At 32.4% G+C, this 16,789-nt stretch overlaps 2 protein-coding genes across 2 annotated transcripts; one reads left to right on the top strand and one right to left on the bottom strand.

The window, feature by feature from the left end:
* Positions 1-228: 228 nt before the first annotated feature.
* LOC106717554 (multiple inositol polyphosphate phosphatase 1) lies at positions 229-10,412 on the top strand. Its single transcript, XM_045679647.1, has 10 exons — positions 229-332; positions 643-820; positions 4,148-4,293; positions 6,019-6,192; positions 7,008-7,127; positions 7,314-7,412; positions 8,009-8,137; positions 8,396-8,546; positions 9,124-9,322; positions 10,014-10,412. Exons 2-10 carry the CDS (start codon positions 661-663, stop codon positions 10,255-10,257), a joined length of 1,422 nt encoding a protein of 473 aa, XP_045535603.1. The 5' UTR covers positions 229-332; positions 643-660; the 3' UTR covers positions 10,258-10,412.
* A 2,374-nt stretch (positions 10,413-12,786) lies between these two features.
* Positions 12,787-16,389, bottom strand: LOC106717532 (DNA-directed RNA polymerase III subunit RPC5). The gene is made up of 8 exons (XM_045679739.1): positions 16,256-16,389; positions 15,931-16,149; positions 15,498-15,660; positions 14,880-14,995; positions 14,549-14,689; positions 14,116-14,287; positions 13,650-13,849; positions 12,787-13,373 (listed from the first exon to the last, which is right to left on the bottom strand). The coding sequence occupies exons 1-8, from the start codon at positions 16,283-16,285 to the stop codon at positions 12,942-12,944; spliced, it is 1,473 nt and encodes a 490-aa protein (XP_045535695.1). The 5' UTR covers positions 16,286-16,389; the 3' UTR covers positions 12,787-12,941.
* Between the last annotated feature and the right edge of the window lie 400 nt (positions 16,390-16,789).

Raw genomic sequence — 16,789 nt, forward strand, 5'->3', positions numbered from 1 at the left:
TACTCTAAAATGGCATAAAATTTCTAATTCAAAACATTGCAGAAAAAAAATGCTTCTGAACTTGTTTTGCATTTAAATCATACTCAGACGTTCATCCGTAATTTTTCGTACGCATATTTAAGTTATAAGGCATCGTAACACATTTTGTTTGCGTCGTTTTTGCCTGTCGCTTGCGCTATGTTCGCCTCATTTTTCCATGCCAGCCGGTTTACATTTTACCAATCAACAACCAGCCAGTGTGTTTCCTATAGCGGGCGGAAGACGTCGCGTTTCCCGCCACTTTGCCATAGATAACTTTCACGAATAACTATCCCGTATTTTCCCGCGTAAAGGTATTACAAATAAATAACCTCTTTGTAGTCTTAAACTTAATGGTATTTGAAATTTTATTTAAATTTGCTTTTAGTTTGATTTAGTTAAACTTTTGTGCTACATTTTGTGTCTAAGTTATTTGATGGTATAATCAACTTGTTTAGTGTATGACTTTAAATTATTTATTTTTAGATAACGTAATGAAAAAATACCTACTTATCCTAATTTAAATTTCTTTTTCTATAAAATATTTTTTTACATGTAAAGAGAAATCGACATCGCTTAATTGTTTTTTTTTATATGTATGTTTGTGTTTTGATAATATTGTAGTATTGTGCGCCCGTGAAAATGATTTGGACGGTGTTTGGTCTATTGTTATTGGCATATGCAAATGGTCAAGAAATATGTCTCTCTGGTGAAGAAGACCCTTATCTACTTTTCGGGACTAAGACTTCTTATATTTTCGCAAACAAAATATATCCAACGACTAGGATACAAGATATTCCTGGTAAGTTTTATTTTTATTAATTACACTTGACTTGAAACATGAAAATATTGACAAATTTGAGCTAAATCAAGTTAATTTAAAATTTATTATCATTAAAAAACTAAATGTTTTCTTTTTATTTACTACATAAAACCTATATAAATAAGTTTATTACGCTTGTATAAATATATATGGGAAATTAGCATATGTTATTTTATTTGTGGAATCGGACCAATATATTATTTTACGCTTTATATAAAGTGATCACAATTTTTTCTATACCTTAGTATAGAAAAAATTAAATAATAGTATAGAAAAAAAAATATATGCATAATATAATCTAAAACTTTTATTACGAGTATGGTACCGTCTAAAAATACAAATATATTAATGTAACGTCCGGTTTTGCTGTATTTTCCACATTTGCACTTGTTTTACGTTTACTTCCCTTTTTCATTCAACGCAATTGGGAAAATATTTTTACTTCAATCCATCATTACTAAAGTTGAGAACAACTGTCCAATACAACGGAACCTACGGTTATTACCTTTGACTGTTTTATTGTAATATGAACGTGACAGAAATATTTGTGGTCAAGTTATACTTTGCCTACTACATAACGGTTTAAACTATTGTTTATAACTAAGTAAATATGAAACAAAATAGCATGTTAATGTAAATATATAAAGCTTTTGTGGCCCATTAAACAAACCAGCTTTCACCGATTTAAGTTAATGAGGTTGTCAAAGGTACAAAGACAACTTATATCGTAGAAATCAACACTTTACTTGTTTAGTTTTCTTACGTGATAACTTCGTAAAACACGCGTCAAAGTACTATCGGTTGCTACAATACCAGACCACAGGTTGACCACAAATACAATCAACAATCATTTGTATATTTATTAAGTAGTAATATGATCTAAGAATAGCATTGTTAGTGTGGATTTCTACTGACAAAACAGTTATAAAAACAGCGGATTTAAAAGTGGACTGATTAAATATTTACACAATAAATTTTTCACTATCCCCGTGCCCTTGAAGACAGCTGATCCAAATCCGACCAAAAAGTTAATTAACTTTTGATGCTAGAGATACATTAAATAGTCTTAAATACATTAATGTTTTAGGTTTGTTAAATGAAAAAGAAATTTATTAAGCTACCGGAATATAGAATAACATCCTTTTCTGTCGAAAAAGAAATAGTGCTCTGTGAATAGTTTTCTAAAATACAAGCTATAAAAAAATCTTTATACAACTTCTACGACAAACATGTAATCCGTGAGAACTATAAAAAAAAACAATAACATACCATAAAAGGATTCACTAGATCCATCATATATATTCCATTGTTAAAAGGGAAAGCTTCCAATCCCATATAGTACACCATGAAAATAGTCTAAAACATTGAAACAATAGTGGGAGTTGACTCATTGCATTCAATGGAACGTTCGAGAAATCATTTTGTAAGCGTTATATTATGACGTCTTTATGTAAGTAATCTGCTGTATTTTATGCGTTCGTGATATAGTTATAAAACAATTTTCAGATATATTAATTTGCCTTTGGTCACAAGTTTTACTTACAGCGCAGCCAAGAATATAAAAATCCTTAACTTGGGCGCTTCATTCACCGTCATCTTTACATCACTTTCTAATGTACGCAAAGGATTAGTTAGGATTGTTGATACGAGTATAATTTTCAGCTATATAACGAGAGTTTTTATAATCCTGGTCAAGCTATAACCAAGCTTAACTGTGGGTTTCCAGTGTTACATAACTATATAAAAACAACCCTGTTTTCTTATAGAAAATTATAGGTATGACAAAATGTATTAACAAGTATTATAACAATGGAAGCCCACGCCAAAGGGTCTAATAATGGAGCAATAACAGCATTATCGTGTTAAAGTAACTATCAGTCATACCAGCTTTATTACTGCACTAGCAGTCACTCGCGTCTGCGTGCACGCGGAATTAAAAAAAAACGCAATAAGTATCCTGTGTTCTTCCAGACTATGTTTTACATCTATGCCAAATTTTATCAAGATCCGTTCAGCCGTTCTAAATACCTTCAAACAAACATCCACCCATCTAAACATTCGCATTTATAATATTAGTAAGATAAGTTTTAACCGTTGTTGTTCAAATTGCATTTAATGTCTTCCCATTCTAAAATTCTAACAGCAACTCCGCTATTGTTTTACAGGCGTCTTTTACGGACTGAAATTATTATGTAAAAGATAATGGCTGAAAACAATAAGAAAAAATTGACGGAAAAATACTTTTTAAACTATTATAACAAATGGGGTCAACTAAATCTTTGTGATCACGGAGGTTTTATGATCACTTCATTACCTCTGACAGGGCTGACCTAAATGCTCAAGTGTTCACTCAACCACTCTGAACAGGCACCTTGCACAGGGGGTGCATATAGTAGAAATAGCACATTATGCTTTGGTGGTTTGAACACCGCTTTTATTTCTTACATTTACATAAACGTATCGTGTTTATTATTAAGGAACCGTAGGTTTTCACTGGCAAAAGTTGTACAAAAAGAATTATCGGTGTGAAAAGTGATGACAATGTGTTTTTATACAAATATTTTCGACAGTAAAAATTGACTTTAATAATATTACATAACAATCTTACTAATGTTATAAATGCGAATGTTTAGATGGATGGATGATTATTTGTTTGAAGTTATCTTCGGAACGGCTGAATGGATCTCGCTGAAATTTGGAATAGATGTAGAACATAGTCTGGAAGAACACATAGGCTACTAATTAAGATTTTACTTAAATCCGCGCGAACGGAGTCGTGGGCGACAGCTAGTCTAATATTACTTAAGCGACGGACCTTTTCGGAACGAAAGTACAATCTTTAAAAAAAAATTAATGACTTTATCAGTAATCAATACAAAGTAAACGACATCATTGAAAATAGAAATATCAACTATAAATTGGGATCGTGGATTGCTTCATATTTAACATAGTAATTACCATGCTACGAGTGCAATAACATTAGGTGTTAAACGATGACCTCAGTATTCAATGAACGGGCCCTATTAATGCTCATCGTGACCTTAAGTGCCATTTGCACTTATTTACATCGATGAAGATCGTTTCTTTGTGATTCGCAGATTGAATGTATCGACAAATACTTAATTGTGTTAATTAAAGTTATTAGTAAGATATTTGCAAAATCATCTCATCTTATGCCGATTATTTTTATCCAAGTTACAAAATCAAGCACCAAACTAAGTTTTATTTTATTTCTAGTATCACTCAGAAACTGAGTTATTCATGATTTCTTTTATATCTACATTAATGACTTGAATTTGTTATCAGGTTGTCAACCTATCGCAATCTGGCTGCTGAGTCGGCACGGCTCACATAACCCCGAGGCCAATGAAACTGCTGGACTGCAATCACTCACTGATCTCAGGAATAACATTCTCACCAACTATAGAAATGGCAACTTCAGGAATACCGATGTAAGTCATTTTATTCTATACTTCGTACTAATTGTCGGGTGCGGCCTTTGCGTGGAATTAAAAAAAAACCTGTCTTATTCCTGACTGCATCTATTTCTGTGTCTAAAATCTATTTCTGTCCCATATTTAATTCAGATCCATTCATTTGTTCTGGAGTTACGTGATCAAAACATCCATCCATCTAAACTTTCATATTTATTAGTTAGATTATATTTTTGTTGTGGATTTTCAATGACGATGTACGTGTACAATAACTTCCTGTCAATCCTCTCAGTCGCTTTGAAAAAAAACCGACATAAAAATGTTATAAAATGAGCATTACAGCAGTGGGATTTCACGGTAAAGTTCACACATTTCGTTTCATGGGTGCAAAAGGAAAAAAAATCCATTGAGCCGTTTGGGGAACCCCAACCTGTGTAGATCTTTTGTTCTAAGTTAGGCCTCCCGCAAAATGGACCGATGATCTGGTCAAGGTTGCGGGAATATCCTGGATGCGGGTTACAGGACCGATCATTGTGGCGATCTTTGGGGGAGGCCTATGCCCAGCAGTGGGCGTTACGAGGCTGAATGAATGGATGGATGGATATAAGTACTAGAAAGTAGTTTTAAAAATCAATGAATTGTATATTAAATATTTAAATATATATTATAAAAGAAAAAGGAAAAAGTTAACCGCTAGATTGTAGCATCGTAAGCTACAAACAAGTAAAAACAGTCAATCAATTTGAAGTGTGTATTGCAATTTCTTTTTTATTATTCGTTTAACGTTACAATGTCTCGTGCATCTTGTCCTTGTCACAGCGGAAGTTTGTGTGCAATCAAAACACGTATTTCGTTTGCAAAGACCTTGGTTGCAACCCTGAGCTTCCGTGCATGTTTCTGAACATGTCAACAATAAATAACCTGATGTAATCATAAATTAAATGCACGCGAGACATTCAAAACATTCGTACTTTACGAGTAAAAGAGTCTCTTTAGAATAATTTCTAATTTTTTATCTAAATGTTTATGGAATTAATTTTTATTAAAGTAACAGTTAAATAAAATTATATAATACAAAAGAAAATATACATGATATGTAAAACATTTGTTTGAGGAATTTTCTTATACCTTTATCATAAGAAAATCCGATTGAAACGGATGTAGGTACTAGGTTATCGTATGACTTATATTTAAACAGATGTAAATGTACGATGCTAATCGTTTAGCATAGTTGAATCTGAGTCACCAGTGCTAAGTGCTAAGATCGACTGTAAGAAAAATACTGTTATGCACAAATAAAATGGAATGTTTGAACTCAAAATATTTTATGCAAATATTTGGCAACATCTATTCCCAGTTTCAGCAACCTGCACGTATTTGCGAAGAAAATAAAAGATAAGTGCGCCGATGGCCTAATCACCCCTAACTTAGGGTAGTCGCGGAGCCCTTCCGTGGAGACGTACAGTGAGCTGATGATGATGATGATTACCTATTATATCGTCACGTTATAAAACAATCAAAATATGTGAAACACAACTAAAAATTCTCATTTTCTCCTCACGCATATCCTCCCTTGCAAGACAGAGGGACAGGAGCGGATTATGTCGGACTTCCACCGACTGAATACGTCCTACTCACTCGTATGTTGATAGGACTCAACCTAACGAGAAGCCACACCTAAGGTCTCTTATAAACCTCATCATCTCTTACAACATGATATTGCAATAAAAGTATTGTTTCCAGCAACGCATCTGCTCTTCAGACCTGAACCTGCTAGAGCGGTGGTCGTGGTCCCCCGGAGACCCGATGCTGGCGGGCGACCTCACCAGCGAGGGCTACATTTCCACGCAACAGCTCGCACAAGCCTGGAAGAACAAGTACCCTGGACTTCTCACTGACAACCCACATGATTATCTGGTAGGTCACCCGCTCAGATATGTTTCACAAACTTAATGCAGTAGTATTTTGTGTTTTTTTAATATTAGGTTTTATGACTAATGGTACATTCCACGGAAATCCTGGAACCATCTTTTATTGCACTCGAGATTGGGGGTTTTAGTGCGTCAAACTCCCCATAACCCTGCTTTTTCCCAGAAAGTAGGATATCTTTCTAGACTTCTCCCCGATACAAAACAAAACATGACAAACAAAACAAAACGTGAAAATCAAATGCTATTGTTCCAATTTACAGGAAGTTAATGATCTATACAATATACAAACATTGTAACCAGCCTAAGCTGTTACAATATATAAGGATTCAAAACTATTGAATTGCTTTCTGTTTATAGAATTCACAATTTTAATAGGCAAGTTGCTATGTTTGGTTTGTTTACATCATATGCCAGCACGCACTCGTAGTGCTTAGTGTCTTAGTACTTACACGATTGCGATGTTGAATTACTAAAATTGGTAAATTAAACGGATTACATTAATCTTTTCGATTCAACTAAGACAAGCTACACACGTTAGATTTTAACATTTAATGTCAGAGGTGTCAAACTCAATTTTGCAGAGGGCCATATATTACATTTTAAATTCGTATGTGGGCCAGATTGAAAAAAAAATTAACTGAATTATTAAAAATCGACTAAAGTCTCTCTAAAAGAGCTAAGCTCTCTAAGAGCTCTAAAAAACATGATTCTTCTTTGTATGACAAATTGCATTCGCTGGCCGTATCTTTAACATGACTGATTGTTTAAGTGTTCATATCCTGCATACATTCAATATTCCAGTTCAAATTTGGTGACGATCTTCGTTCGAGCACCAGTTTCCGTGCTTTCACTGAAGGTCTGTTCAAATCCCAGTCGGGAGGTAATGATGTACCAAAAGAAAACGATGAAAAAATATTACGAGTGAGAATATTTTTTATTATTTATTAAATTCCATTTATAGTAGGTTTCTGAGACAAAGATTCCCGTTTGAAAACGGACGTCTATGTTTTACATTGAAATTTTGGTCTCAGAAACCAACTATAAGTAATAGAAATATATATATTTTGCTATATATATCTTTCTGTATGTATTATATAATGTTTTCAGCCATACAAATTCTGTAATACGTGGATGAATGAAGTAGGTGATAACAACGATACCTTGGTACAAAAAGGTACATTTGAATCTAAACAAGAATATAGAGAGGTGAGTATTATAATTATGTTCTATAATAATAAGGACGATTGTATTTATATTTTGGTCTAATTGTCGCCCGCGACTCCGTCCACGCGAAGTAAAAAAGTTTAAAGTAGCCTATGTGTTCTTTCAGACGTTAGAACCTTTCAATTATCCATCCATACATCTAAACATTCGCATTTATTATATTAATAAGATAGGATATGAATGAAATACGTGCGACTAAAAGAATTTTAAATAACTATAAAGATCAATTAATAATAACAGTCAGCGTACTTATGATACTCTTTTTATTTTCCTGTGAATTATACGATTTAAAAACATCTTACAAAACGGTATATTTATAATGAATAATTAACTCGTACTTTTACTACTTCTTTAATTATTCAGTCACGGTATTACAGATCAAATTAGACACCGACTGACTACACGGACGGTCAGACAGACAGACAAACATTTAAATTGGTATATTCTTTTTATATAAAGCAATTTTTTTTATTTAACAAACAGACCAATTTTATTAATTGTATAAATTTAGTATGACTGCACTTAGGGACTTCCTTAGTGGGTATCTTGTTCCATAATATTGATGACGTCACATATAGATGATAAGCAACATATCGAAGCGCCTCGGCTTCAACTATGACGTGCATCGTGACGTCATCAACAGCATGTACCAGATGTGCCGCTACGACAAAGCCTGGAATGTCGCACAGATCTCACCTTGGTGTGCTGTGAGTATCAACATATTAAAAAAGAAAACGTATACATTATCTCAAATCAAGGTCCAAAAAAATAAACAATTACTTATAATAGACAGTGGACATGTTATTTTTTGTATTTTCATAGGAAATGTTTAAATTGATTGGTTTCCACATTTAAAGTGATTAACTTATTTACGAGATTAGTTTATTACTGGTGTAATTTGAACGATTAAAGAAAAAAAAACAAACATTTTCAATTAAACTGAAATACACATAATATTATGTCAGGTTTTCACCAAAGAGGATCTAAAAAGGATAGAATATGCAGAAGATTTGGAAACGTACTACAAATATGGATACGGTAACTCATTGAATGAAAAAATGGGATGCACAACTCTTAAAGATATGATGGACTTCTTGAAGAATCATGTGGAACATGGTGAGGAAATATCTGACATAATGTCGTACTCAAAATTGTTAATTGATTACTAAGGATTGATTTTTCGAAAAATACACATAATGAATTATAAATACTAAGATGTTTACTATCCCTACAGATCCGAATAGATAACTTAAAAATACTTCTCAGTATTTCATTAAAAAACATGCTGATAAACGTTTCCTTGGAATAAAAAAAATATTTTACTACAACCCCCCTCCCAGGTCTAGCTCTAGATCAGTGTTTCCCAAAGTCAGCAATAACCCCCCCTTGGGGGCGTTTGAAACCTAGGAGGGGGCGATAAGGTGCCCAAAAAATGGGGGGCATTGAAATTAATTAAAGTAATGAAATTGTGGTTTTTAAGTTTTAGGGCTCAATAAAAATTAGGGGGCTCTGAAATATAATTGATTTTCAAAGGGGGCGGTGAAAGAAAATAAGTTTGACAATCACTGGTCTAGATCATCATCTTACCTTTAGTATTAGTATATCTCCCCCCATTTCTCTATTAATTTCTAAACTCACTTCTAGCGTTATCACATGACATTATCGCAGTGATATCAAAGGTGACATTTTTCAGACACACCACAACAACCTCGAGTTCAAATACAATTTACTGAAGCAGCTACAATAATGTTGACTGCAACCGCAATGGGAACACGTCGCGATACAACTCCACTCACAGGAGATAACTACCACACTCCCGCAGTACCCACTCGCCAATGGACCACATCTCTCATGTCACCCTTCAGTGCCAACATCGCTGCTGTACTCTACAAGTTAGTCAAAAATATCAAAATTGTGTAGGAATCCAGGTCCCAAATTAATTTAATCGAAAAAAAATAACTAATGACTGCAGAAAAGTTTTTCATAAAAAATTTTGACATTTCTATTTTTGTTCACTATTTTATTGCTTACAAGGTACTAAAAAGATCAGTGGACCTAGCACGAATATTTGTGACAATCGTAGTCGCCATCGCATCGGTCGTAAAGTATTCCAAAAAATCTCATACTAATTTTGACATAATTGACAATAACGACACGAATTGTCACCAATATTCGTGTTAGACCCACTGGTTATATTTGAATTTGATCATTAATAACTAATACTTAAATATTTATAACCTTGAAAATACTTTTTAAACCTTACCTCTTAACTCTACAACTTTGTTAAAAAGGTGTTTCTCTAAAAATCCTTAGTCGTCCTAATTCTGCTTTTTTAGATTTTACTTCCCTTTAACAAAAAAATTAATACTAGCTGTCAACCGCAATTCCGTCCACGGAATTAAAAAAAAAACTAAATTAGTAGGCTATGTGTTCTTCCAGACTGTGTTCTACATCTATACCAAATTTCATTAAGATTCATGCAGCCGTTCTGGAGATACCTTGTAAGAAACATCCATCCATCCATCCATCTAAACAAACATTCGTATTTATAATATTAGTAAATTTTTCCCTAATAACTTACAGATGCACTCAAGATGGTAACTTCCAAGTGAAAGGTGAGTACCAAGTATTATTCTTAGAGAACGAGAAACCAATGAAAATCGAGGGCTGTCGCGTCGGACTCTGCGATTGGAACTTCGTTAAAAATAAATTCAACGAAATGACAGATTCGTGCGATTTGCAATTTTGTAATAACGCGAGTTATATTAAAGGATACGCCTCTATTGTGTTAATAGTCACATTTTTTGCTACAATCTTAAATTCATAAATAATTTAAAAATAAACTCACCATGAAATACCATTGCCTTAACAATTTTATTAAAAAAAAACACATTATAGTTGTCTCTGGTTTTTTCAAAGAGCAAGAAACCCACGGTGCACTTTGTTATCTGTGACTAACTTTTAATAATGTCAGTGCTTAAAAAAAGAAGTAATACTTTTAGCTATAAATATTTTCAGCACTTTTTAGATATTAGTAAGTATAAGTCATAACATTAAGCTTTACAATGTGTAGTTGTCGTTATTTAAAAATCAAAATGACATCAGTAAGATGCACTTAAATATAAATATCACGATTTGCTATTTTAAGAACTATCGCACTAACAGTTGGTTTCTGAGACCAAAACATATAGTCTAAAACATATAGTCATCCCTGTCATTATCTTTGATAAATCAGTGATAACAATATGTTTTTAGACGGAGATTCTGGTCTCAGAAATCCACAGTAATTGTATTAATTTTAGAAATCGTTCATTTTTTTAAAATAAAAACAAAAAAATACTTTTTATTTTACAGCTTGATTGTAGTTTTAGTTTTTGAGAAATAAAAAAATACAATGTTTGTATGTTCTATTATTAGTTTTTGTTTTAAGAGCAAATTTATAAAGCGTTTTTAAATTATCATGAAATATATTTTTATTGTGTTGTTTTTTTTATTTTTAGTACAAATTAGGTTAGATGTTTAAATTCATCAGCTAACATTTTGTTATATTTTATGAGTATTTTCCAGTTAATGTAATTAAAATGTTTCTATTTTATGTGAAGTATTTCTCATTTCCCTTTATAAAAACTTTTTTATTCTGTTTCTATAATATTGTTGATTTAATATAATAAAACTATTTAAAGTATTCAATAACTTTTATTCGATTAAAAAAATAACAACTTAAATAAATATTTGCTTTGCTTATGAAAGTTTCAATGCCAATAATAAAGCGATAAAACTACAAAGAACGAGAAACTATTAAAATAACTGTGACGTTACACTGTCAAAAATGTGTACAAATGTATAAAATTTTATTAACAATATGTATTATTCCAAAAAAAGTTAGACGCTGTTTAGTTGAACATGTGTTTTAACCCTTTGACCGCCACTGATTGATATGGACATTAATGTGGTTATAAAAGAGAATATTTTAGCCTTAAATATGTATCACCAAAATAGCTTCTAGTATAAGTATTTTGTTATTTATTAGCCAAGATCGCATTTCAGAAGTCTGGAATGCATTTTCTGGTGATGTCTCATATCAATATGGGATAATAGGGTTGACATATAATATTTAAGATAAATAAAAGAAAGTCTTGTTGGTTACACTATTTAAAACTCAAGAACGGCTGAATCGATTTGACTGAAAATTGGTGGACAGGTAGCTTAGAACCAGGAATAGGACATTGGATAATTTTTAAACCGTTTTCTATTTTTTATTCCGCGCGGACAGAGTCGCGGGTAACAGCTAGTTTAAGATAAATATAATTGAAACATTAGTCATTTAGGCCCAAAATGTTTTTGTTCATGTATTTCGTCAGTGAAAACTCAGTTATCTAGGACTAATAAATTAAAATAGACTAAGATTTGTTAAATTTTGTTATTGATCTTTGACAAATTAAAATATTTAAAAAACAAAAAAATTCTTTAAAAATTGTTACTTTAAAAACAATTATCAAAATTACGTTATTTATTCGCTTTATTATTGGACGTTTTTAAAACGTTGTTTTAAACAAGCAACCATTTAATACTTACTATTATACAAATAACTAAATACATTAGTAGATTATTGTGTTTGAATATACAGTCAAACCTTGATAAGTGCGAGTCAGACAGACAAACTCCAAAAGTGAGAAACTTTGGTTAGAAGACCTCTATAAGCAAGAAAAATATCACTTTCCCTTTGACTCACGCTTATTCAGGTTTGACTGTACATTAAATTTACATATACAGATACATTTCAAGTTAAATGAAACCAATAAAATCATTTCTAGTACATATTATGCATGTATAAAATATAAATTGTGTGTGTCAATTTCAACTACAATATGCCCCACTTTTCAAAACTCGAAAATTGTATTTTCTTCAAACATACATATTTAATGAAAATAAATAATTTTAATATTAACAATATTGTATAATCCAAGTTTTATAAATGTTACAGTTGAAAAAATTTAATTAACATAAATTCAAGAAATATCTGTTTAACGTTCTATATTTCAATTTGTCAATTGACGTCACTTTATGACGCAAGCGCACATTTTCGTTTCAAATATTATCTGAATTTCAACAATTAAAAAATGTATTTTTTAAATCACTTTATCAAAAAATCTGGGGTTTAATTTGGATGGAATAACTTCATAATTTAATTTATTGACCTTGTATAATAACTTCAAAGATTATTATGCTATCACTTGCAAAGGAAGTTATATAAATAGAAAATAACATTTAAAATACATAGTTACAATAGTTTAATAATTCATAATTCATGGATTTTAATATTTTGAAATAAATTTTCAGTTGGATGTTCTGGAATTTAGGGACAATTGTAGGCGCTATAGTTTTTTTCAATATAACAAAAAAAATCACAAACAGTTTTTTGTATGTGTAAATTAATCTGACCCAAAACATATACAAATAACATTACTAATAAAAAAACTACAATTTGATAACCTAACTATATTTAAGTATTCACGTAGAATCTTGTACACTACTAGAGCTGATATTACGCGTCCGTTTGCCGACACCACTGGACGATTTGTTCTTACGTTTACGTTCACTATCGTCTTCACTAACACTATTACACCTCGGCTTCGGGCTGTTTATCACATCACATATCGAATCCCTTTGAGATTTCTTCCTTTGACGTTTGTTCACATTTTCACCGATCAACATTTCATTGAACTGTCGCTGTCTCGCTTCCCAATACGTGTTCTGACGTTGCACAATATCGTTGTATTTGGTCTCGAACGCCGTATCGGGGGGTAGTAACAGCTCCCATCCCATTCGAGGTGTGAATTTAGCCACGGAGCGTATTATTTGGAGCACATCGCTCGGCGGCAGACGCACCGCTGCGGCGACCTTACGTCTGTCCACGTAAGGGTGTTGTGTGAACAGATACAACTGGAAAACAAACATGGATCAATTAAAATACTCCAATAATAACTAATAATGAGAACTTTTAGCTCAAAAAACAAACCAAATTGTTCAAATTATTAAGAGTATGCTGATAGTCAACAGCATTAAAATTGGCTTTAAAAAAAATTAACAGCGGCATGACATAACCTTTGACTTAAAAAAAAAACCAAAATTGTGATCTCTGGTCAAGCAAGAAAAAAAAATTGTCTTTGGTTGGCATCACGAGACCAAGACCTTTGCCTCGTAAAAAAAACAACCTACCACATGATCTCTGGCAGTACACATGAGATGCGGCGGTGCGGGCGAGGGCCGCGTGTAGAGGTCAGCAGAGCGAGGCGCCCACAGACCGCGCACGCAGCAAGCAGCGCCGCCCAGCGCGTTCAGCACCGCCGCCTCGCCCGCCAAGCTGCCGTCCTCGTTGTACACTCGACCACGCAGCTCGTTAAACGTCATCAGTTTAGCTGACAAATATGAAATGAAATGAAATAACTTTATTGTTTTTCCTATGGGTAAAGGACTGGTGTTCAAACTAGGATGATACCCTGTGTGATGGATCACCAGGCCCCCGCCCCACAGACCACAAAATATACAATTGTTTTTTTTTTTAACTATAATTTAACATAAAGACTTGCGACTCAAAAATTACATTAAAACACCAAGATTTTGTTCAATTTCTACCCCCACTAAATAACTAAATACTATTAGCTATATATTATAATATTCTCACCACTGATAAGTATCTCCTTGATCTGTTCCTGTAGCGATGGCCGCTTGGCGACAACAGCGCCGGCCTCGTCTGCGGGCGCGGCGGGCACTAACGCGCGCACGTACTCGCTATGCGGCAGTGTTAGAGAAGAGCCATCTGTTGTCACTGCACTGAACAACTTGAGACGTTCCAACTGGAAACAATAGATGCAATTTTTGTGATTTTTTACTTATTTAACTGGAATACCTGACTGACCGCCACCTTGGGTTAAGACTATGAATCCAAACACTTGTCAAAAAGGCATTATTAATATTGACATATGGGCAAAAAACTTAATCAGTAGAACATAAATTATATCTTTCCCCTTAAAGTGCAGCAACACCTCTGAGATGCATTTCAGTATTAATATATTCATGTATTTCTAAGACAATAGTAATAATATAAACAAACTTACTTCAGCTTGATCACTATCAGATGATTTCCACAGTCCGTCATACCATGGCTCATCTAAGATGCGTTGCGATATTGTCTCGTAAGATTTTTCACGGGCCTTTTTTGAAATCTCAGTCTCTTGACGAGCAAATTTTACTGTCACCTTTAAAAGCATATAAAAATCAATTCATACACATGTTAATCCATTTCCAATTAAAGCTAGAAGGTTTTTTAGTTTTAACTATCTTTGCAAATCTATAAATGAAGAATTATTACGTAAATAGACTTATGTAAATAGTGAGAAAGTTTTAAATAAACCTTTTTAAATAAACATCATAATAAATCTTACATACCTGTTGAATTTCTGGTTCTTTTTCCTCATCATCGGAATTGTCTGCTTTATTTTTATCATTCTTTTGTTTGTCTTGCTTATCATAGAATGAACAAGATGGTCTCAGTTGAATGATTCCTGTACAGATAATGTATAAATGGTTTACATTATGCCAGTAAATTAGCTCAGTAGGGCTGAAAATCAGTGCTGGCATACAACTGTCATAATGTAAACACAAATTGGCGCATCTGAGTCCATACTGTCTATTCCACGCTGGTGCTACTGATCTTCTGTACTTCATCATGTATACCAGACACTAATTAAGTTCTTATTAGGTTACAAGCAGTGTACCAATTAAGAATTTAGGGTACTATAATGAATTCAGGGGTTGAGTTGGTGGCTTTAAACAGGTTAAATGAAAAAGTTATATAGCTACCAGGAAAGCTAATAATTGTACTAAAAAAGAAAAAAACAGTTAGCTGGAAAATTATTACTACACTCATTCCATGTTATAAGATACTATAAGGTTGAAAACAAATACATTGTCTAAATCTTCCAAAAACATGACCTTACAATGTCATCTGTGCACACAGAAAAAAATATATAAGTTCAACACAAGTTAATATTTATTTACACAAACCTTTAACTGGTGTACAATGAAGTTCCTTGTCTTGCAACAATGCTACTGCATAATGTTCAGTTTTGAAACACGGTACACTGCTTTCCAATACAATCTTGTCCATAATGCCATTTTTGAAATATTGAGATTTTTCTCTATCCCTATCCTTTATGTACCTTGATTCCTATGGAAATTTAAATAAAATATTTAATAGAAATTTTGAAATATATTTAATCTGTATACATTATGGTAAAATAATTAATTTAATTTTTTTTTTCTAAATGAAAGAATTATTCAAGGCTCTATTATATTTACAAGTTATTTTTTTTTAATAAGTAATTAGAAAAACATGTTCTTACATTTAATTTCATTCATGGTTAACTAATTAAAAATACTTTTTTTCGCCTTGTTACAAAACTTAAACTAGGGAAAAAAATAAGTGAGTCAATTATACCTGCTGGCCATCTGTATTCAAAGCGATTTGTTCACCTTTAGAAGGGCAGTATTTATCACTATAAGTATCAAGACCCACTTCCAATCGCACTATTTTATTTTTAGGTTTTATAGATGCATTCTTCACCAAAACATCCTTCCAATCCCTATTTGCAGGTCTCACAGGATATTGAAAGATGTAGAAATTTTCTGCCAAAGCTTGGGATAAAAACACTGGTATCTAGACAATAAAAAGATCAGGCGAATATTTAATACATTTTGATCAAATTAAAAACGACATAACCTATACATGTTCCATGACATTTTTTTTTTTATTCTAACCTTACCTCTTGTACAACGGGGTCTTCTTCTTCCATTATATGGACTATTTAAGAAATAATGCTATAAAAAAATCATAGCAATAAATTTAAATTAAACTGACCCAAAATCACGCTACAGTAAGTTCAACAAATGTCATTTCACATCTGTTAGTGTCACTGCAAATAAAAGACATCTGTCAATGCAGTCATTTGCATTATTTTTTTACTTTAATTCGTTGAGAAATCAACCGACCAGAGAGAAACAAGAATGAAGAAAGCTGTGTTTGTTAGACATAAATATGTCCAGTGCAACTTTCTCAGGATTAAAAAAAAACAAACTATTAAGTTTACAAAAAAATCACTGAACACCTACCTACTATACTATAATACTAGTTATTTTGCCTTACCTTGAAAGCAACCATTCGCGAACTGGCTTGAAAATTTGAATCAATTGATAAAAGGAATAAAATACTATTGATGCTAATGACTTGTATGTGCCAACTATAATGACATTAATTTTGCAGTTATATATTTATTCATATAATAATAATAGTTTTTAAA

Source organism: Papilio machaon, chromosome 10 (genome assembly GCF_912999745.1).
Source record: "Papilio machaon chromosome 10, ilPapMach1.1, whole genome shotgun sequence".
NCBI classification, from domain to species: Eukaryota; Metazoa; Arthropoda; class Insecta; order Lepidoptera; family Papilionidae; genus Papilio; species Papilio machaon.